Below are 22,271 nucleotides of genomic sequence, written 5' to 3'. Positions count from 1 at the left end.
TGTGTGGAGATCTGATGCCCCCATCAGGCCATTTTAATGTACTGTATCATTAGGCATAGTTGTACAGAACATTTTTGAAAGGAGTGAGTGGCATGATTTCAGGTTTATTCGCATACATTAATTGTGTTCAGGTAAACGCTTTAAAATGTACATTGCATTATCAAAAACTTGACATAAAAAAAGTAAACATCTGATTAAAAACTTTGTTCATACGATTATACAAGTTTGAAAAGGCTATTAGAAGTCCCTGCGACACAGCCCAAGTGACAGACAGGGGACATCATTCAGCATAGGCAGCATTCACAGGAAATTAGGAGGTTATTATAAAACAGCCACCCATCCCAAGAGTTGGTAATCCCCTCTTGTCTCCTTCACACAGCACTGGTCGCTGCCTGCAGCGGTGCTCTCTGTGGGTGGGAACGAGCCTGGTGCCTCTGGGCCTCGTGCTGCTTTTCCTGCTCGCGGTAGAGCTTCACTCCACGGATGGTCTGGACCGTCAGCACGGTCCCAGCCGTATACAGTATGGTCGTGATGAGGCCGAACAGCGCCACCCCGGCATCCGCCCCACCCACGTCGCAGTTCATCCATGTGTAGCCATTGCGCGCGTAGAGCCTCTCCCGCTTCTGACACACGTCGGTGGAATTGACCATAATGACGAAGTGCAGGTACAGGCCGACAGCCACCACATACACCACCGCTCCCACACCCTGGAACACCAGCGCCCCGATCAGGATCTTCCAGGGCAGCACGTGCGCCGGCTTGTTGCCAGACACCACGAAGAGGAGGGACACCACCCCGAAGGTGAGGCTGAAGGGGATGCCTCCGTAGATGCTGGGCGCCCTCATCTGGCTGTACTGCATGTCCAGGTCTCGAACCTGCTGTAACTCTGTGCCCTGAATGTTGAAGTTGGAGTTGATGTTGAAGCTACCCATCCCGCCCATGGCGGACATACCGGATGTCACCATCTGAGCTGCCACTATGCAGATCAGCACCAGCGCGTTGGTCAGCACAGAGCAGATCAGCACAATGCCTACGGAACACACAACAGAAAGGGTGTGAGCTCTCACAAACTCAAATTCTATTAACCTACCAAAAGAAAAAAGGTCCTTTTGTCTCAAGTCATTCCGTCTGATTTATACTTAATTGTGTGTTGGTGTCTCACACAAAATAATAGATCTACAAGCTCACAATGCAAAGCATTGCATGATGCATTGTGAGCTTACAGATCTGCTATTTTCAGTGCAACCAAGTATAAATCAGGCTTTATGCATGACAATGGTCAAAGTATGTGATTAGTATGTCAGTCAATCCTAGATGGCAGGTTATCAGCTCTCTCCCTGGTCCACTCCGAGTGTCATGTTACTACCTTGCCTCAAGTGAGAACTACACAGCATTGTAAACACAAGAAAACCGGTTTGTCCAGTCGCCTGAGGGAGGGAGCGGGGAAGGAGGGAGGTATCACTGCGAGGGAAACCTAAACCTGCTGTGTGACAGTATTCTGCTGAGAACAGAAGTTTTCATTCGAGCTCTCCATCCAATACATCGTGAATCTCTGCTAAATGCAAATTATATAGGCTGTATACATACATATCAGACAGTCAATACATCAAATTCCTCCCTACATATTTCTGTCCAACCACCTACCTCTCCTAGAGCATATGTTACTGCAGCTGGATTCACGATGCTCTTCTCGTGAGACATCCCGATCCCGGACATGTTTGCGAGGTGGTGAGGCATCACTGCTGTAGTATGGGGGTCGAGAAGACGACCTGCCGAGTGTTAAACCGAAAGAGTCAGGGTGAAGGTCAAGGTTTAGTAACTTGAGATGGAGACAGCATGAAAAGAGTCAGTCTGATTCATTAATGATTCCATCCTGGATAACCTAAGCAAGCCTCTAATAAATCAACCAAACAGTCAATTTATTCAGAGTCAGAAAATGTATGCACATGACACATGTTCATTATCAGCAATCAATTAATTTGCAGGACCACAATGGAAACAAGCCCCTATAGGCTTTTTGTGTTTTCCTTTTAGCATCATTGTAAAATGGTACCACCGTACTATTTGCAAACTGTCATAGTATACTATTCAATCAATCAAAGCTATGATCATTAATGACAAAACAGCCAACCTGTCGCTGGGTGAATGTCTCTCATCATGATCATGTGGGTCCCGGTGATGATGTCTGTGATCCCCGTTGGTTCTCTCTCTGTTCCTGTCCAGACAATTTATTCACAGTCAGAAAATGTATGCACATGTTAATTATCAGCTATCAATTAATTTGCAGGACCACAATGGAAACAACAGGACCACAATTGTTTGTGTTATCCTTTTAGCATCATTGTAAAATGGTACCACTGTACTATTTGCAAACTGTCATAGTATACTATTCAATCAATCAAAGCTATGATCATTCATGACAAAACAGCCAACCTGTCACTGGGTGAATGTCTCTCATCATGATCATGTGGGTCCCGTTGATGATGTCTGTGATCCCCGTTGGTTCTCTCTCGGTTCCTGTCCCGGTTTGTACGGGGCGGATGATGGCTCATACCTGTTGTGGACAGTGGTGTAAAGTAACTAAGTACATGTACTCAAGTAATTTTTGGGGGTATTTTTACTTTCTTCAGTATTTACAATTTTCAATACTTTTACTTCTACTCCACTACAATTATATGAAAACTTTAGTTAGGCTACTGGTTACTTTGGAGATTTTGATTATTACAAAACATGCATAAACCACTTCAGCCCTACATACATTTCGGCTATTTGAAAATAGCAGATCTACAAGCTCACAATGCATTGTGAGCTTAGATCTGGTATTTTCAAAAGATGTTTTATGCATTTTTAAATTGTCAAATGGGACATTCTGCACAATGAGTAATTTACTTTTGGTACTTTAAGTATATTTTGATGCCGATACTTTTGTGCTTTTACTCGAGTACATTTTGAATACAGGACTTCTACTTGTAACTGTAAGAGTATACATTGCAGTATTGATACTTTAACTCAAGTAAAACATGTGAGTACTTGTTCCATCAATGGTTGCGGAAGAATTTTCCGCCACTAGTTTCGACACAAACGACTTTTGAACATTTTAAACGCCTTGACCCAGAGCACAGACAGACCCGAAATCGGGGATTTTACTGCCTCGACCAACAAATAGCCTATCTATCACCTGTCTAAATAAACAACAACAAAAAGAGCCGTTACTGTTACCTTATCTCAGGCTACTTTAGACCAGGCTAACAACTCCTCTCTCGTGAGTAAAAACATGTTCGTTGATATTTCTATACTGAAGTGAATGAGTTATAGGGAGCAATCTACCTGCTTATATGGATTGAAATACCGACCAAGTCAAACTTACTTTCAATGTGGTCTTTCTGAAATCAAAGCAGTTCAAATCAAATCAATAAGTCCAACAATTGTCGCATTTTGATTGAAGTAGTTCCCTCAGAAAACAGAAAACACCTTTGGTCCTGTACGCTCAGGTAGACAACAACTCCACCCACCCAGACAGGCAGGAAATACGACGGAAGTCGCACAGTTTACAGCAGCAGGTGGGCTGTACTTTCATTCTAAAGCTCAGTCCAGTGTAGGCTTCTATTAGCTCTGGTCCATAGCGTTTGGAGGCTTCCATAAGAAGTTGTTGACCTAAAGAGAGCGGATTCTGGACTATGTTCAAGAAATGACCAATGCGGGACTGAATTGGTGGCTTTGTCTAGCAGTCCCATCCCTGCTATAAGAAGCCACTGTCAAGGCGGTTGGACAGTAAACACCAACAGCTGTGTATCTACCCGCCCAGGAATGAGCCCCCGTAACCCCATCATTTATGGCATTTAAGGCCTACTCTTTGTGGGTGAATGTGTTGGTTTGTGCAAAGAAGTGTTGTATTCACATTAATAGTGGCCCACATGGGGGAGGGGCGGAGGGGAATAACGAATAAAAATTCCACAGCCCACCAGTCTGTCAGATTAAATTGAGCTATTGGGCACACTGAGAACACAGAGAGATAGTGAGAGACAGTGAGGGTGAATATGCTAGCTAGCTACTCAGTGGTTATTCATAAATGCTTATAGTAGCATAGCAGTGGTTCCCAAACTGTATGTTGGGGCCCCCAGGTGGGTCCCCACATGATTAGCTTAATGTGCAACATGGTTTTCTCACTCAACAGTAAACAAACCAACAACATACAGTACTAGAGTGATGTTTGGACAACATTTGTAGAAGTCATTTAATATATAATATAATTAAAATTATTATAGTAATAACATATGTTTATGCAATATAATGTTTTGGCGCTATAATAGGGCCTGCAAATGGGAGATAGGCCTGCAAATGGGAGGTGGGGACAGCCTCAGCAATTGTATTATGCTTGTGTGCCTCAATGGCCGACATCCCATGTACAGTATGTAGCTTGCATAATAATCTTATAACTGTTCTTACTCACTCCTAAGCTGTGTCATCAAGTTGATCATGTGTTTGTGTTCTCTCTGCACATACAGCATAGGCTACTCCTCTCTCCTAACAGGAAACTGTATGTCTAGCATACATTTTGTAATGCATCTGACATCATCATACTTTCTGTCTGTTTCTGTTGCTGTCCTGTTTTTCCTACTTCTTTATCAGTTATGAGTATTCTAGTCAAAGTGTGGTTTGTGCAAATGTGGGCTATATTCTATGTACAAACTTCAGAACATGTGACGCTGACTTGAGTGTAATCGTGCTTGTGTACAGATGAGTAATTCAACAGAATGTGACTCCAGTCACCACCTTTAATAGAGAGGAACTTTTAGTAGAGGATTCCAAAATCACACCACTGTTAACAAGCCAAACCATGCGGTTGACCCAGGAGGGCCTGTCTGACTGGGTCAATCAGGCTTAAGGTCTACATGTATAATGTCAAGGGCCTTCAGCTTAAGGGCCACAGCCAGCTGAAAGAAATACTGAAGATTAAAGTGTGTTTTATTTGTCATTCTTAGGTTAATGTGGTCATGAACGTGATCACACCTTTTGCATTGTATGAGCAGTGTGACTAAAATGCGTATCCATTTCTTAGAGAGAGCCAATAATACACTATTTGCATTATTCTATATGATCAGTTATCACATAGACATGTTACATTTTGGAGACTGCCCGAGTAATTCCAAATAGACACATATCCCTTCAAACATGTAAAAGAAGTGGTTGATGAAGCAGCCTTGTTCTACTTTCTAAATTTCAGAAAATCTGCCTGAGAGAATAACCAAAACAATCGTTGAGATAGCAACAAAAACCTTTCATAACAAAGAAACTAATCTGTATGATAAAACATGTTAAAATAAGCGACACAAAAACAAGTACTAGACTCACTTCGATCTTCCTCTGTTAAATGACATTTTTCAAAACATTAGAATGTTCATGTTGGTCATTACATATGGGCTCCTGCCCATGGTATGCATTGTCAGAGTAAAGCGATTCAAATCCCGCTGGCACCACCTTCTTCATCAGTTTCACAGCTGATGGTAGAGCTGGGGGAGGCCTGACAGGAGGCGGGGATTAATGCTCTTTTTTCTTCCCACAGTTGTCCTGGGTTGCAAAAGGCTCTGAAGAGGAATTTGGCGCCCTAGAGCTACTGGCTGCTTTGGCTGATGGCTTCCCTATCCCTTCCTTGTGGCTGGTAGCAGGGAAAGATTTAGGGGACATGGCTTTTTCAGTGTTGTACAGGCCCTGACTGTATGGATTAAAAACCTATTGCCTGGTCTGCAGCTGAATGGAGGACAACAAAAAGAAAGAGGAAGGAATTATTTAAGTATTGTATTTCAAACAGATCTTAAGAACCATCACTATGATTATATCCTGAATTCAAGGTGGAGAGAGGCACCCTTTATCATTTTGGTTCAAGGCTTGATTGATTGATTGATTGATTGATTGATTGATTGATTGATTGAATACTTTTGGACATACAGTAAAACACTAAAAGCATTAAGTTTAAAGAGGCGAAACTTATGAAAGTATTTGTAAAATATAACAGAATATATTCTGTTACAATCGATAGCTGAAGTAGTATTCGCATTCTTCAGCAAATGCACATAGAGAATGAGATAAATGTACATTACAAAATGTTGGAATTCTATTGAAATCACAGCGCAGAAGAATAATGTATTCTATTGTTTTATTTTTAGCAGGTGACTCCCACCATATATATATATATATATATATATATATATATATATATATATATATATATATATATATATATATATATATATATATATATATATATGAAGAGTTTCTCATTCTAACCAGACAAGCTTGTTGTCTCATGTAAAACGAGGGGTTTGCTGAAATTAATTCCTTTCTCCACTGGGCGGCAGTAGACAGACCCTGGCCTCTGGTGACGTTTTGTAAAGTTCTTCCGGTGTGTGTGAACATGACAACAAGCTACATAAGCTCGAGTAACTGTTTCTGTTCTGAGAGCAAGTGCAGCGTAAGATGAAGTAACTATCTGCAAGACGATTCCGTTTGGTTTTCAGTTGTAACAGGCTGTGATCTCAGTGTGGTCCCAGTCATTCAGTCATGTTGTGGCCGTCGGTGTTGGCTGTCAGCAGTGGACTAAAGGCTGTACGGTGCCTGTCTAACATCAGTGTGAACCTATCCATCTCTGTTCGGACCAATGTCACCTATATCCAGGGACAGAGCCCCGAACCTCGCATTCGTGAATACTTCTATTACGTTGATCACCAAGGACAGGTGACTGGTGTTGTCACACAAATACACCACCACCGCACAATCTTGCTAATTTAAACAAAGTTTCTTTCAAGTTTAAAATCTTTATCATGTTTTTCGCTTTCAGCTGTTCCTTGATGACACTAAAGTGAAGAATTTTGTCACTTGCTTCAAAGGTAAAACATTAAATAAATATAGCCACATGGTTGACATAACCTATATGACAACTGCATTTACTGTTGGGACATACTGTATGTTTCCTGGCTGGAAAGTCCTTCCACCTGACATGAATCAGCCTAAATAATTAAAAAACATGATTCCCTCAAGCTGGTCATTTAGCCCTTAGAACAGAACATGTGTCACGTGCCTTGTATTAGTTTGCTCAGCTTCAAATCTAAGAATGTTTGAGCCCTAAGTGCAGGTTTAAGTATGAATTTGTTAATAATTTGCATGTTTTGAGCAGCTTATAAATGGCCATGCACTTTATAGACAAAAGCAGTGCACCATTTCCACCAATCTGTTGAATTTGTTGATAGTCTTACATTTCTTAATACGGTATACACATCTCCAGTGGTGTAAAGTAACTTAGTACATTTACTCAAGTACTGTACTTAAGTACAAGTAAGTGAGTTTTTTTTTTACTTTACAGGAGTATTTCCAATTTTCAGTACTTTTACTTCTACTCCACTACATCTCAGAGGCTAATATTGTACTTTTACTCCCCTTCAATTATTTGAAAACCATAGTTACTAGTTTGTAGATTATTACAAAATATACATGAACCACTTCAAAGTTAAACATTTGAGTACTTTTTCCACCACTGCACACCTCAAACACCCACGCATGGTCTCTCAACAGTACACCAAATGCATCTCAAGAGTTTTGGTGCAGTATGACTAGAGTAAAAAAAGCTCTTGAGAACTTTTAGCGCTGTACCATAGCATAGAGAGTGTGCTTACAGGCTTTATCCACGGTGTGGTTTGGCAACCTGACAGGACTGCAGACTGCTGCAAAGGCCTAGCAGCAGAATTAATTGGCACAGAACTACAACCACAACTTTGTAACATGTACACACCACTCACTGTGAAAGGAAAACCCCAAACATGATTAAATGTGATGTATGTGATATTTCTTGGTTAAAAATGTTAATGCTGTGTTTGTTCAATATAAGAGGGGTCTCACTAGAATGTCTGTGATCTTACATACTGTACATTCATACATACATCATGTATTCCAAATACACAGATCGGTCCCATCCGCGTATGGTTAGCAGACTGATCCCTGTTAATTAACAAACACATAGCAATGATTACTATCAGAACAAAATATAGAGCAATTTAACACTTAAAGAATATCACTTACACCCCTTTAACTAGTGGCCACCCCGCCGCTCATGTTCTCTTCTCACTCAGTAACAGTTTTTCCACAGCCAATCAGGTTGCTAAATAGCTGACAAAACCATATGCACTGCACATTGTTGTTGTATAATATACTTTATATTGCGTATATAATGAATGTAGGTATGTTCTTTTGTTGTTTTTGTAATGGTATGTCCTTTGTTCTAAGGCAGAGAGAGCCAGAGCACAAGTATGTCATTGTATTATAGAGTAATACACATGACAATAAAGTTGAACTTGAACTTGATTGCTACATTCAACATCAATAATAATATACTAATTTTCATTGTCCGACAAAACTGTCTCTTTCCAGATAAGAAGTTCCTGGTCTTCTTCTTCAACCGTCTGCGTTTCAATCAGAGTGGGAGGTACCAGGAGGACTTCCCCTTCCTGTCGCTGTGCGGGCGGGAGAGGAACTTCCTTCGCTGTGATGACCAGCCCCTGGTATTTACCCACCTGTTACAGCAGGAGTCTGAGGGATCCGCCTCAGGAACACTGTCCTACTGTGGGGGAGGAGAGGCGCTGTCAGTGCCATTCCGACCAGATAGCATCTACATGCACCCGGCCAGTGGACGGGTGTACCACCCCTGCTCAGAGCGGCTGGGGGGGGTGGGCCTGGTGAGGTCAGCCCTATCAATTGAGCTCAGCTCTTCCTTCATTTACCCTCCGGGTCAGAGCCAATCGGGACAGCCGACACACTTCCTATGGGCAGGGCAGCAGCACACACTAACCAATGAGCTTGCAAGTTTCTTCCCCAGGGAAGAGGAGGACTGCGGGGGAGAGGGAGGTGTGGGCTAATGTGGCAAGTGGAAGGTAGCGGTACTTTAATTTGAAAATAAACGTTAAATGTATGGAACAATGTTAACACGCTGCAAGGGCCTTGTATCATATTTTTCCTAGGTTGTGTGTGTGAGAGAAATATATATTATTCCCAGATTTGGTAGGACGTATCATCATTTAGAACACACATATGGCTTATACTGTGAAAAGAATGAATAATACATGTGATGTGAATCCTCTAAACAGAAGCAACACAGTGCTGAGCTTCTGTGACAGTACTTTTCAGCGGAGCTGTCCTTTCATGTCAATAGAAAGGATATATAATTAAAAAGTGAGATGGATTATTTTTTGTGGTAAATACATTTAATCTTCAGATATGAAGTCCTGACAAGTGTTGTGAGGTATACAACAGGAGATGGATTCAAATTCTGTCCAGAATAATAAAAAGACTATGGATCTATATCTTATTGTGCCATATTTGTGAACTGAAATGTTTGGGGTGAAATATTACTGTGGGTTTAATTTATGACAGCGGTTGCCAACCTATTCTGGATCAGGGCCCACCAAAAAGTGTTGGTGTGCTGTCCCAGGCATTTAGTTTATTGTAGATATGTTTGACACCCCCTAGTGGGCTGTAATTGTTTACATTTAGTGTTGACATGTGCAATTAGGAGAACTAATGTCATGTGTGCACTGTTTTATTGATGCAAGTAATTTCAGATGATTTCAATTATTATTTTAATGGTAATGATCAATCAATTGATTGTGTCCCGGCTTGGATCAATGGAGCTAATGTAGTATAGCCCACTGTAAGTTCATATTTATCAGTAACACACAAAAAAAAATCAAAGTTTTAAAGACATGAAATACACTTCTTTACATTCTTTCCAAAATATTGTTGTCATTAAAATCTTAGTGTTTTGCCAATATTGGGTGCCCACTGGCAATATCCTCACGGCCCACAGGTTGGGAATCGCTGATGTATGGTGTATTTCATGCCCTCAAGATATTTCACTGCAGGTACCCTTGGAAGAACATAGGGCAAGGATCTCAAGCTCAACCTGGGGGCCTCTAATCATCCTGTCAATTAAGATGGCCACCTCAAGCGTTAAAGGGATATTCTACTTTCAAACATGTTTAACATCAACTCAGGCTTTTGTGAACAACCCAGACATTTTTAAGTTGCTTGATTCAGTATTTAGATATTTGATATTCATTTTAACAGAGCCCCCCCCCCTTGTCCTTCTAATGCGTGAGGAGATAGTTTTTTTTTTTTCAATTACTTTTTAAAATATTTTTTTTGGGGGGGAAATGAAAAAAAATAATAATGAAAAGATGTAATAAAATAGATATACCAAGTCACCAAGCCTACCAAGTCACGCCCCCCTTTGCTGTCAATGTTGCCACTCACTATAGGAAGGGGGCGTCTGTCTGTAAAATTAATATCAAATATCTAAATACTGAATCAAGCAACTTAAAAACTTTCTGGGTGTTCAATAAAGCCCAAGTAGACGTTAAAATAACCCCAAACATGTTTTGGACGTGAAATATCCCTTTAAGAAGCTCAGTGGTTCAGCTGCCTTTATACTTCTTGAAACATGTTTGTAGTTTCTCAACTTACACTAGCTAGTAGCTACACTGACAGCTGGCAGCTGGGAGTTTGCATTTCAATACTGAAGTGGAATTTTTGTGTGTAATTGTTGGAATAGGCTACTAAACATATTAAAACCCTGTCTTCCAAAAACACAAATGAAGTTGTAGTCGTTTTTTAATAAATATACCGCATGCAGTGTGTGAAACTGTAATGACCCGCAACAATTTGTATTATTCCTTGTCATTGACGCATTTGACTTGTTATTGGAATGTCACCAGTAGACGACCAGAGAGGGGCGCCTGGAAAAAAAAACTGCAAGTCCCAGAGATCTCGGCAGTCGGCACCAGTTCAACCTGGACGGAGAACATGGCAGCGCCGTCCAGACAGGCAGCATGTGAGAGCTCCATGGAGCGGTCCATCAGGGACCGGGTGCCCCCGCTCCTCACGGACCTGTACCAGTTCACCATGGCGTATGCCTACTGGCGAGCTGCCAGGCACAACGAGCCGGCCGTGTTCGAGTTGTACTTCAGGGACAACCCGTTCGGCGGCGGCTTCTCTCTGTTCTCCGGGCTGCACGACTGTCTGCTGTTCGTGCGGACCTTCAGATTCACGGATGAAGGTGAGGGGCTTTGCGTTCACTGCCCACGATCCAGTGTGAGATAATAATATAAAGTAGATTAATCAACAGAAGTCGTCTTTTTTCCTTTTTTTCAAACGTTTAACGTGGTCTATTATATATTCCTCATGTCCACTTGTCGCAGCTACAATGCATGTTGCGCAAGAAGTTTGCCTTCAACCTCAGGGACATTCTATGAATATCTCAGAGTGTTTGGTAATGTCAAATGCCATAAGATATCTGGGTGAACTTTACAGTGAGTCTCTCTCAGTAACTCAGTGTCATCAGTGGTGTAAAGTAACTAAGTACATTTACTCAAGTGCTGTACTTAGGTAATTTTGAGGTATTTTTGCTATACTGGATTATTTCCAATTTTCAGTGCTTTTACTTTTACTCCACTACATCTCAGAGGCAAATGTTGTACTTTTTACTCCACTACAATTATTAGAAACCTAGAGTTACTAGTTAGCCTACTTTGTAGATTTGAATTATTTTTACAAAACATACAGTCACCACTTCAGCCCTATTTAAACTTCTTATGCTCACAATGCCACGCATTATGAGCTTGTAGATCTACTATTTTCAAAAGATTTTTATACATTTATACATTTGAAACCTGTGAAATGGGACATTCTGCATAATGGGTACTTTAAGTATATTTTGATTCTTTTACTCAAGTAAATTTTGAATTCTGGACTTTTACTTGTAACAGAGTATTTCTACATTGCAGTATTGATACTTTTATTTAAGTAAGAAATGTTAGTACTTTTACCACCACTGAGTGTCATCATCACCCACAAACATGCTTCTGTTAATATTGTGTAAATAAGTAGTAGTACTTTGAGTGAATTGACACATAACGAGTATGTTCCCACTGGCTGTGTAGTGTACCCAATGTTCTTTTGTGACCATGCTTGCTATTTTTATGTGATTTATTTATCTCTATAAATAACTTATTAATAAACAGTGAACTTCCGCATTACACTGTAATGTGGAGATTCTACGTGTTGCTACCTCGACCACCCTTGACTCATACTTTGGTTTTCAAACCTTTTCATGCCAAGGACCCCCAAATTGATATATATTTGGCTGCGGACCCCCATCTGAAAATGTTTTGTGCCAGGTACCCCCAGAAGGGAAGATTTGTGTAAAAATATAATTTATGCAACATTTTCCAATACTATCAAGATGTGTTTTTAAATGAAAAATAGTAGTTGTACAAGCTTGCAGTTGTGAGCTTGTACAACTACCAATTTTGAACAGCCCAATTTTGCTGGGGACCCCCTGGAATCCCCAAGGACTCCTGGTGGTCCCTGGACCCCACTTTGAGAACCACTGCTGTAGGCTATAACAGTAGTGCTTATAGTCGGTTCAAGGACAGGACAGGACATATAGATAACTCATGATGCCTAAACAAACATCACATTGTAGGCCTATTGATTCTGGTAATCATAGCCATTTTGTAACTACATAGACTGCATGGTGAATTGACATTCTCTTGTAAAGAGGTGGTGGAGTGCGTGTGGTGTTATTTGTACCTTTGACACCGTTTGTACCTTTTTTTTTCTTTGATGAATTGAGTCCAAAGGACCCCAATGGAAAGCCATAGTGCTTTCTTGGGTTTAAAATCCTCTTAAAAAAACTTTTATTGAACTGTACTTCCCTGTGCTTGTCTTTGCAAACTGTTAATAAAGTATTCAATCAATCAAAAGACAATATAGCCAACTATGGCCTCAAATGATGACATTTCAGCTGCGTCATAGTCTCCAGGACACTGCCCACTAGCCAAAGGAAATTGTGTTTTCCAACTCAGTCTTTCCTGGTCTAATGAGATTAGGTGCAGATTATTAGCTTTCAGCTCTCTTACTATTAAATGTGTACTCACTCAGGCCTCCGTGAGGGAGTTGGCGTGTGTGACAGACGCACGTGTTTGTGAGTGCATGTGTGTGTGTGTGTGTGTGTGTGTGTGTGTGTGTGTGGTGGGGTTGTTTGACACGTTGTGAGCTTGTAGATCGTCTATTTTTGCCAAGCCAGTGATTTTATACAAACTGGTCTGTATGTGATTTATGATGAAAAAGTGCTGTGAGTGTATTGTGGGTGGCAGCGGCTCAGGACTCGAGGTAGAGCGGCCGTCTTCCCCCGGCTCCTCCTGGCTGCCTGTCGGAAGTGTCCTTGAGCAAGACACTGAACTCCTAACTGCTCCAGATGAGCAGGTTGGCGCCTTGCATGGTTTCCTCCGCCATTGGCGTGTGAATGGGTAATTTGTGAACCGAAGTACTTTGAAGGGTCGGAAAGGCTTTACCATAATGTGTTCCTGGTTGCCCTGTCTGGGTAAATCTGTCTTCATTCAGATGTGGAGTATCTGCGTTCGGTCCTGCCCCCTGCCACTGACCCTGCCTTCTTCACATTCCTGCGAGACCTGGACTGTTCTGGGGTCACAATCCATGCCGTCCCTGAGGGAACCGTGGTGTTTGCTAGGGTGAGCTGCAGTGCTGGCATCATGGGTTATGCAGTGTGGTGTCAAAGGTCACAGGCTGGTCACAGGTCCGATCTGTTACTTATGTTTGTGTGATCACATGCAGGTGCCTATGATGGAGGTGGCAGGTCCTCTGGCGGTGGTTCAGCTGTTGGAAACCAGCCTGCTGTGTCTGGTCAACTATGCCAGGTTTGCACACAGATATACCTTTACAGACATGTTATTATATAAACAGTTTCCATCTGTATTAGTTACATACCTCATCATTTTCTCTCATGCTCCAGACCAGTACCATATCTGTCTCTCACACACATATTCGCTCTCTCACTCTGTCTATCCTCTCTATCACTCTCTCTGTCTCGATTTGGAAAAGATTTAAGCACATCCCACACTTTTTCCTGTAATCAACGGTGCTTCCAAAAACCTGTTTCATAAGCTTCCAAAAACCTCTTTCAGCCTGGTGTGCAGTAATGCCGCCCGCTTCCGTCTGGCAGCGGGCCCCAGGAGAAAGCTGCTAGAGATGGGGCTCCGGAGAGCTCAGGGCCCAGATGGCGGCCTCACCGCTTCGCGTTACACACACATCGGAGGTGAACAAGACACAGGCACGTCACATACAGTATATACTGTATATACACACTTATAGGGTGCCACTGTAATCTGTCCTCCAGGTTTCGATCTCACCAGTAACGTTCAGGCCGGTTTCCTGTTTGGGATTCCCGTAGCAGGCACCATGGCACATTCCTTCGTCACCTCCTTCTCTTCCCTGGAAGAAGTTTGGCCACAGGTGATCCTCTTGTCCCCCCCCCGATCGTTCACAAAAGTCCAAAATGAGTATCGACTGCTCTGTACAGTCGAGCTTTATTCCTCAAATTATTCAAACGACACAACACCAAGTAATGTATGGTTAACTACATGAACCCTAGCATCCCTATTCTTGAAAATAGCCAGTCTACAAGCTCACAGCCCCTCGTGTTGTGAACTCGTAGATCAGCTATTTGTGACAGAGAGATTTGATGTAGAGGAATAAAAGGAGGGAGCCTATTATAGATTCCCGGGGGACTCTAGTCAATGAATCATTTAGGATTTATGTTTAAGATGGTTTGTACTTTTCCCTTTGTCCAACCGATCAGACTTTGGTGGCTGCAAACGGGGGCTCGGACCCAGTTGACCTCATCTCACTGACCAAGGGCTGGCTGGGTCGTGTGTGCAAGCTGCTGGGGGCGGAGCCTGGGAAGATCCGCGAGGGCGAGCTGGCTGCCTTCCTGTCCTACGCTATCGCCTATCCACACAACTTCCTGACCGTCATTGATAGCTACAGCGTCAGTTGGTAATCACGCTCATGTTTATGAGTGAATTAATATAAGCTCTTGCAAGTTCACCAAGCTCGCAAATCTGTTTTCTAGAATAATTTAGCTTGTCATAGTACTGTTGGTATGATAAAGATGATGAGGAGATACTGCAACTAATGACAACATCAGAAATTACATGCTCTAACACAGTGGTTCTCAAAGTAGGGTCCAGGGACCCTGAATGGTCATTGAGGGGGTTCCAGGGGTCCCCAGCAAAATTATGAAGTTTAACCATTTGAGCCCTATTTTCTACTTCATCACAAATAGCAAAAATAGCCAATTTACAAGCTTACGACGTGAGCATGTATATGTGCTATTTTCAACACAAAAAAAATACATTTAAAAATGTTGCATATAATGACCAAACTAGGGATGCCAGATTGAAAGGGGTTAATTTCGCTATTATTTCACTGGTAGCGAAAGAGACAATCTATAAGAATGCCTATTCACTGTCTCCACCTATAGTATGGACAGTTGTAGAATTCTGTACTTAATCTAACAAGACACATTTTCTCTTATGGGGGTCCTTGACACTAAAATCTTTTCAAATGGATGTCTGCACTCTGCAGCCTAAAGGCCTCTACACACTGCCCGACATTTGAAATGGTCGGCGAGTGAACAGATCGTTAAGCATTTCACATAGCACAAGTTTCTCTCTTGAAATCGGGCTAAATATATCGTTGTGATTCTCGCACGATTGATTGGTCGGCGACAGGGGTTCACTGATTTCAAGATATTTCACCGTGATGTGATCCCGACCCAATACATACATTTGTTTTTATTCCAAACGTCTCACGAAAACGTGAAAGGCTCCCGTGATATATGCACGAGACCGAGACAGGACGCTAATGATTGACATTAAATCAACTCAACCAGGGTGCAATTCAGATCAGAAGTAGTGTTGCCGTGTCCGCTTATTATAAGCGAGTTGCTTGTAAAACATATTGGTGGTTCGTTTCTTTTTACAGTAGCTTATTTCCAAAGTGTAGTTGCTTATTTGGCTTTATTTCTTAATGTTGTTTTTTTTCTTTGAAAATAGCTGTGACACATTGTGAGCTTGTAGCTTGTTGTGAGCTCTGTAGATATTAAACAGCCCCATCGTCGAGCAGGCTCGTTCACTCTATCAATCTGTTTTATCATGTTTAACTTAATACAAGACTGGACTGTCTGGACGGTAATATTGCGGTTCTATGCGGGAGGACTAGCCACGGTGCGTGGCTGTAATGTGCTCTCATTGGCTGTAGCGTGCACTAGATCGGGACCGATAGCCCCAAATATCCAACAAGTTTGAATTCTAAAAGTTGTCGGGAACACCTTGCCGACCGTACTTTATAGGGGTGTTTCTTCTCGGAGTACCTTACACATTGCACGATCAACACCTCGTCGAGGAACGCCCGATCTTGACTCATATCGGTGGTTTTGTCGGCGATCACCAAAAAAGCTCCCCGACAGACAAATCGGGTCAAATATCGTACAGTGTGTAGGGGTCACGGCGGACCCCTTGGCGTCGGTCGCGGAACCCCTAACCGACTGAACAATGTTATCCAACGCTTCCCGGCGCCGAGTCGGGCCAAAAGCGCTGCGATGGAAACCTAGCTTAATATGTCTCGATTTTGGGGTTCTTGACACGGGTGCGGCCACGGCGCCAGGACTAGGCCCACCCATTTCCAGCTCTAGAGAGATTTTGAAAACCCTGTCTTGTTGCCCACCCCGTCCATTTCCTGTCTTGTGTGCCAATAACGCGTCACGGTCAGCCCCACATGGTGCCGTCAAGTGAATTGTCCGCTCTCACAGAGTGCTGCCACTGTGATTAATGGGCCATTACATAACAATGGAATGCTGGGCATTAATTCACCTCCTCAACAACACCCTCAGTCTAGAGAATCCTAGCTACACAAACAAAATCAAATGAGCCACCAAAAGAGACACAAGAAGACATTTTCCGTGTCCATTATTTCTTATTATTACAGAATGATGTGTTGAATGTGTGTTCTTGCTCTTGGCTAGTTAGACAGTTATTTGTTATTATTAATGTTTACTGTTTTCCCTTGGAGTTGGACTATTTTGGGTATTCGTCTGTTATAGCTTTTTGTACTCTGCTGCTCTGTATCAATCAGGCTGTCTGGAAATACTATTCATGAGGATTCATGACGAACGATATTAAACATGCTTGAATTTGGTCGGTACTCACCCGTATAGAGTATTATGTTGTGCTGTCTTATGTGCACCTGGGCACCATTTCAGGCCTACTAATAATGTGTGGAATCCATGTGCACTTTGCACAAGGCTGCCTAAATGAGGAAATCCCGTACAATTATGGATTTGAATTATTTGGAATGAACTGTCCGAAAATGTTTGAGAACCACAGCTCTAACAAACAAACAGCCCAAGTGCCAACACTTTGCTAAAATGTATAAGCAGCATCATTGACATCAAGTCATTAGTCTAGGTAGTAAGTAGTGTTGTTAACTAGTTGTACGAATGCTTGTTTTATTGTTGGATTGTTTATTGGATCTTGTTTAGTCAATACAATTATTTGTTTTAGCTCCTGCTCATTTGATTTAGCTATTTTGTCTCATCTGTTTAAGGAAATAGGTAGCTGATATATTCCACTTTTACCTTAGCGCTAGGTATGCTCTTGGTTGCTTGTTTTTGCAGAAAATGCACTTATAACCTCTGGTGATTAGTAGTTTTCGTTCCCTACCTATGTTGATTGCACTTATTGTAAGTCGCTTTGGATAAAAGCGTCTGCTAATGACTGTAATGTAATGTAATGTAAGTAATAGAGAGAGTTAGTGGTCTCCCAGTTGAAGGCTGTGCACTACAGTCTTGCTTTATGTACTAGTTTCTTTCCACAAAGCTCAGGTAAATAAAGTTTCCAGCATCGCTCTAGTTTCATAACATAAATGAATGGGGAAAGACCTGAGTCCAAAATTAGACGATGACAACAAGTTCCAGTCTTAGTTAAATGAATGACTGCCTATCTGATTGACCCTGCAGTAGTGGCCTGCTGAACTTCTGTGCAGTGGCCCTGGCCCTGTTTGAGCTCGGCTACCAGCCCCTGGGAGTCCGTCTGGACAGCGGGGACCTCTGCAAGCAGTCGGTGGACGTACGGAACGCCTTCAAACTCTGCGGCAAGCAGTAAGTAAGGGTGTGTGTGTATGTCTAACACCCTACAGCCTACATTAAGTTCTGATTATCCACTTTCAATCTGTCTCATTTTGAAAAGGTTAAAAAATAAATAATAATAATTATTAAAACATTTATTGAATTCACAAATAGCAGATCTACAAGCTCACAATGCATTGCAATGTGACTTGTAGATGGGCTATTCACTATTCATTATACAACAAAGTTCATACGGCTTAAGTGGTTAATGCTTGCCAGAGGTTTACTTAAGTTGCATCCCTAATATATTCCCTCTTGTATCGTATTTCCCCCCGTTCTCTCAATCCCACAGATTTTCCATCTCAGGTTTCCCATCGCTGAAAATCGTCGGCACCAATAACATCTCAGAGCAAACTATGATAGAACTCAACAAGAAGGTAAGAGCCAGGAACATCGTTTGTGTCATGAACAAAGCCTGGTCTTACCTTTTTCACTTTTCTTGATATGACTTGTCTTGCCTGTGTTTCAGGATAATGAGATTGACGTGATCGGCGTGGGAACACACCTGGTCACTTGCACGAGACAGCCTTCACTCGGTTGTGTCTACAAAGTAATGCTTTTAATACACAAGAACGTAACACAACTTCAATCTCTTTCACACTGTCCCCAATCCATACTCACTACTTGTATTACTCGCACGTGTGTGTGTGTGTGTTAGTTGGTGGAGGTGAGAGGCAGCCCCAGGATGAAGTTCAGTGAGGAAACGGAGAAGAGCACCGTTCCTGGGAGAAAATCCGTCTATCGCCTGCTAGACACTGAGGGTGAGAGTTAATTTTCACTGCCTAGTTTACTGTCCCAACTCTCTTCAATAATTTGTCTATAATAGTCAATGTAGTAGATTTCATATTTTACTAGGCAAGTTTAAAAAAGAAAACAAAAAGAAAACGTGCCATGCTTTATAACAGACAAAATAGAGACCACTGCTCTGGAATGTGCTCATTTGGTCCAATTTTGTGGTTTGGTTTCCCAGTAAAATGGTTTCAGTAAAATGTTTAATTACTCCCTTTTTCCTACCCTCCATAAATCTATATGATTTAACTAATGTTACAGCTTCTCTTGAACAGATTAAGAAGTAAAGTTGAGCAGGAGAATTCCTTTTGTTATCTCATAGTTGGCATTGGCCAGATAAACACATTGAGATCAAAACTTAATATTTGATAAATGTTCAGAGGAATGACTAAACTTGCAGTTTACCAGTCCTACCAACAGAACAGAACAGAACGGAGATTAGATCAGAAGGGACATGGGCTGTATCCCGGGTACAGCTATACTAGGCTAGTGTATCTACCAATTAATAACTCTCATTCTCACTTCATATTTTATGTTTAATATTACCATGCCAGCAACCCATCAAGATTCTGATTCCCAGTCTCCTTCTGTCCCTCTCTTTCTCTCTTCTCCTCTGCTCTGTCATTTTATTTCTCTGCAGGCCATCCATTCCTGGACCTGCTGTGCCTGGCAGAGGAGCCTGTTCCCAAAGCAGGCGTCACAATGAGCTGTTTCCCCCTGGGACGGGATGACGCCTGTCAGTCAGTCACCCCAGCTCAGGTCACCTGTCTGCGCAAGGATGTTTTAATCAAAGGACAGGTGAGGGCTGATTAAACACAGAAACACATTATTGACTGTTGTCATTATACACCGTCCCCCAGTGTGACTGTGTTGAAATACGGCCTCAGAGAGGACAAACTATAATACAGTGCCATGGCATTTTCAGAAGAGTTAGCGTTAATAGACCTTATAGTAAAGTTATGGCTATATGGAGACGAGTGGCGACAGTGGTGGGCAGCAACAACGTACATTTACTTGAGAACTGTACTTAACTACATTTTTGATGTATCTGTATTTTACTTGAGTATTTTTGGATACTTCTGACTTTCACTCCACTACATTTCAAAGACAAACATTGTACTTTTGACTCTACTACATTTCTAGGAGTGGAAAAAGTACATTATGAATTAACCAATTAAGCCCCAAAAGCAGATCCATCAGCTCACGAGACGCGTTGTGATGCGATGCATTGTGAGCTTGTAGATTAGCTATTTTCACTATTATTATTGATATTAGATTTCTAGATAAGATTTCTGTAAAATCTTCAAAATGTCAATACAGCAACGCATTGATATAGAAAAAAATGAATTCTTACTTTGGGTCATTTTATCGTCTACTCAAGCTTTTGTGAGCCCCCCAGACCGTTTTTAATTACATTTTTTTACTGTATTTTTTTTTTTTCATTTTCCAAAAAAATATAAAAATAAATGAAAAAATGTATCGAAAAAACACGGCCCCCTCGCATATTAGGAGGGCAGAATCACCAGAACCAAGGACAGGTGTTTTTGATGAATGTTAAAAATGGAGTTTGAAGTTATAAAAGGTTTGTATAGGAAAGGGGCGTGTCTGATTTATCAATCAATCAATCAATCAATCAATCAATCAATGATAAAATTAATTTCAAATATCTAAATACTGAATCAAGCAACTTAAAAACGGTCTGGGGTCTCACAAAAGCCTGAGTAGACGATAAAATGACGTTTTTTTTTTAAGTGAAATATCCCTTAAGTATTTTTTGAAAGCATGTTCTTTTGAATAGTAAAGGCAAGTAACCCAGTACTTTAAATCAATTAGAATTTTGAATGAGCAACTTTCACTTTGTGATATTTAACCAGGGGTATCTATAAACTCAAGTGCTGGGGTTGAGTACTTTGTCCAGCACTGAATATTGCGAACTGTTGTATGTATGTTGTACTTTCTAGATCACTCACCCTCTATGCAGTGCTGCTGAAACTAAGGAGAAAGTCCAGAGTTCCCTCCAGAACCTGAATCCTCGACACAAGAGACTGCAGGAGCCAGACTCATACACGGTGAGTTTCTCTTGCGCACGCACACACACACGCGCGCCACACTCTCTGCTTTGTTTGAAATAAAATAAAGGGATATTTTCTTTCCTGTCTTTCCACTAGGTGGCAGCGTCGGAGAATCTTCATAACCTGATCATGGCCATCCGGGGAGGCAGCTGCAACAACAGCAACTTTCTACTGGCCAACTGAAAGAGACTGTCATTTATGACACGATTAATGTTATTGTCATCTCTGAAGTTCATGCCATTGGGTGGACACTTTTGTTCATGCATTTCTTTTTTCTTTATATATTTTTTGTATGAATGGCCCTAGTGCATATTAAACTTCTCTAGCCCTGTCAGTATTAAACAGTATTATTGCCATATTCACAACTACAGTAAAACCAAGTACATCAACACCTCTGTGCCTGGCTAACCAAAGAGGAGTAACTATAAAATGCGGTGAAACGAAAAGAAGCATGAGACGACGAAAGAAAGATATCTAAAACACTCTTTTAAGCATTATTTTAAATTTGCCACTATCCTTTTAACTATCAGATTGATTTATAGATGGATTCACATACGTATGTTACCACATGATTATACACGAGCAAAAGGCAGTACCTTGTACTTCCTACACTGAAAAGGAATGTACGTAAGCAGTGTTGGCAGTGAGTCGTATTGCTATCAAGTGACCTTCAACCCTTGCTTCTTTGAGATTAGCTAGGCAGTACATGTCAGTTCAACCTAACCTAATAACTATAAATTCAGTATCAACAGTGTTGTATTGTTGGCTGCTGAAGAAAAATATATTTTTGTTGCTCTTCCCCTCAGTTTATCATAATGTGCAGGGGTCATAACGATTGTTATGTTTATAAAAATGAACTTCTGCCAGTTAAAACCCCTCTGTATCATGACCAATTTTGCACACTGCCTTAACCAGTATTATAACACATAATAGCTAGATTTGGATAGTGGTGTCTACCGTTTATGGGTTCGTTGGCAGTAACTTGGTTGTGTTGTGTCATTTTAATCCAGAGATTTGATTGAATTAGTTCAGTGCGTGTCTCATACAACACATCTTGTTGTTCTTGTCTGTCACTTTCCATTACGTAAGTGTTCTTGTAATTGAAAGCAGTCGAAGTCTGCATTTAGTTTGAAGTTGATGACACTAAAAAAGAAATAAGATGAGACTGAATAATGCTAGAGGCAGGCAACACCCTTTTGTGTTGTTCACCCTTGGCGAACAGGTGTGTGTGTTTATATAGTATACATGTATGAGAGACATAGTATTCATTATTTGAAAATTGTAATTGCACTGTACAATGTGTCTTGTTAGGATTACAAGGC

The 22,271-nt window shown here is 41.4% G+C and overlaps 3 protein-coding genes across 3 annotated transcripts; 2 read left to right on the top strand and 1 right to left on the bottom strand.

Annotated features, from left to right (window-relative positions):
* Nucleotides 1-84: 84 nt before the first annotated feature.
* Nucleotides 85-3,585, bottom strand: LOC311052772 (MARVEL domain-containing protein 3). The gene is made up of 5 exons (XM_084067975.1): nt 3,368-3,585; nt 2,434-2,554; nt 2,132-2,215; nt 1,645-1,769; nt 85-1,030 (listed from the first exon to the last, which is right to left on the bottom strand). The coding sequence occupies exons 2-5, from the start codon at nt 2,550-2,552 to the stop codon at nt 372-374; spliced, it is 987 nt and encodes a 328-aa protein (XP_083924101.1). The 5' UTR covers nt 2,553-2,554; nt 3,368-3,585; the 3' UTR covers nt 85-371.
* A 2,827-nt stretch (nt 3,586-6,412) lies between these two features.
* On the top strand, nt 6,413-9,706 carry cUnh8orf82 (chromosome Un C8orf82 homolog). The gene is made up of 3 exons (XM_084066910.1): nt 6,413-6,732; nt 6,836-6,884; nt 8,419-9,706. Exons 1-3 carry the CDS (start codon nt 6,559-6,561, stop codon nt 8,901-8,903), a joined length of 708 nt encoding a protein of 235 aa, XP_083923036.1. The 5' UTR covers nt 6,413-6,558; the 3' UTR covers nt 8,904-9,706.
* Nucleotides 9,707-10,823: 1,117 nt separating this feature from the next.
* naprt (nicotinate phosphoribosyltransferase) lies at nt 10,824-21,304 on the top strand. Its single transcript, XM_084067713.1, has 13 exons — nt 10,824-11,098; nt 13,447-13,574; nt 13,678-13,760; nt 14,028-14,158; nt 14,240-14,355; nt 14,702-14,898; nt 17,921-18,061; nt 18,381-18,465; nt 18,558-18,638; nt 18,747-18,849; nt 19,518-19,675; nt 20,839-20,946; nt 21,046-21,304. The coding sequence occupies exons 1-13, from the start codon at nt 10,846-10,848 to the stop codon at nt 21,130-21,132; spliced, it is 1,671 nt and encodes a 556-aa protein (XP_083923839.1). The 5' UTR covers nt 10,824-10,845; the 3' UTR covers nt 21,133-21,304.
* Nucleotides 21,305-22,271: the final 967 nt, after the last annotated feature.

The sequence above is a fragment of the Gymnoscopelus microlampas genome (genome assembly GCF_963454915.1).
Source record: "Gymnoscopelus microlampas genome assembly, chromosome: 9".
NCBI classification, from domain to species: domain Eukaryota; kingdom Metazoa; phylum Chordata; class Actinopteri; order Myctophiformes; family Myctophidae; genus Gymnoscopelus; species Gymnoscopelus microlampas.
The sequence above is the reverse complement of the archived record's forward strand: the minus strand, read 5'-3'. Positions and strand labels throughout refer to the sequence as shown.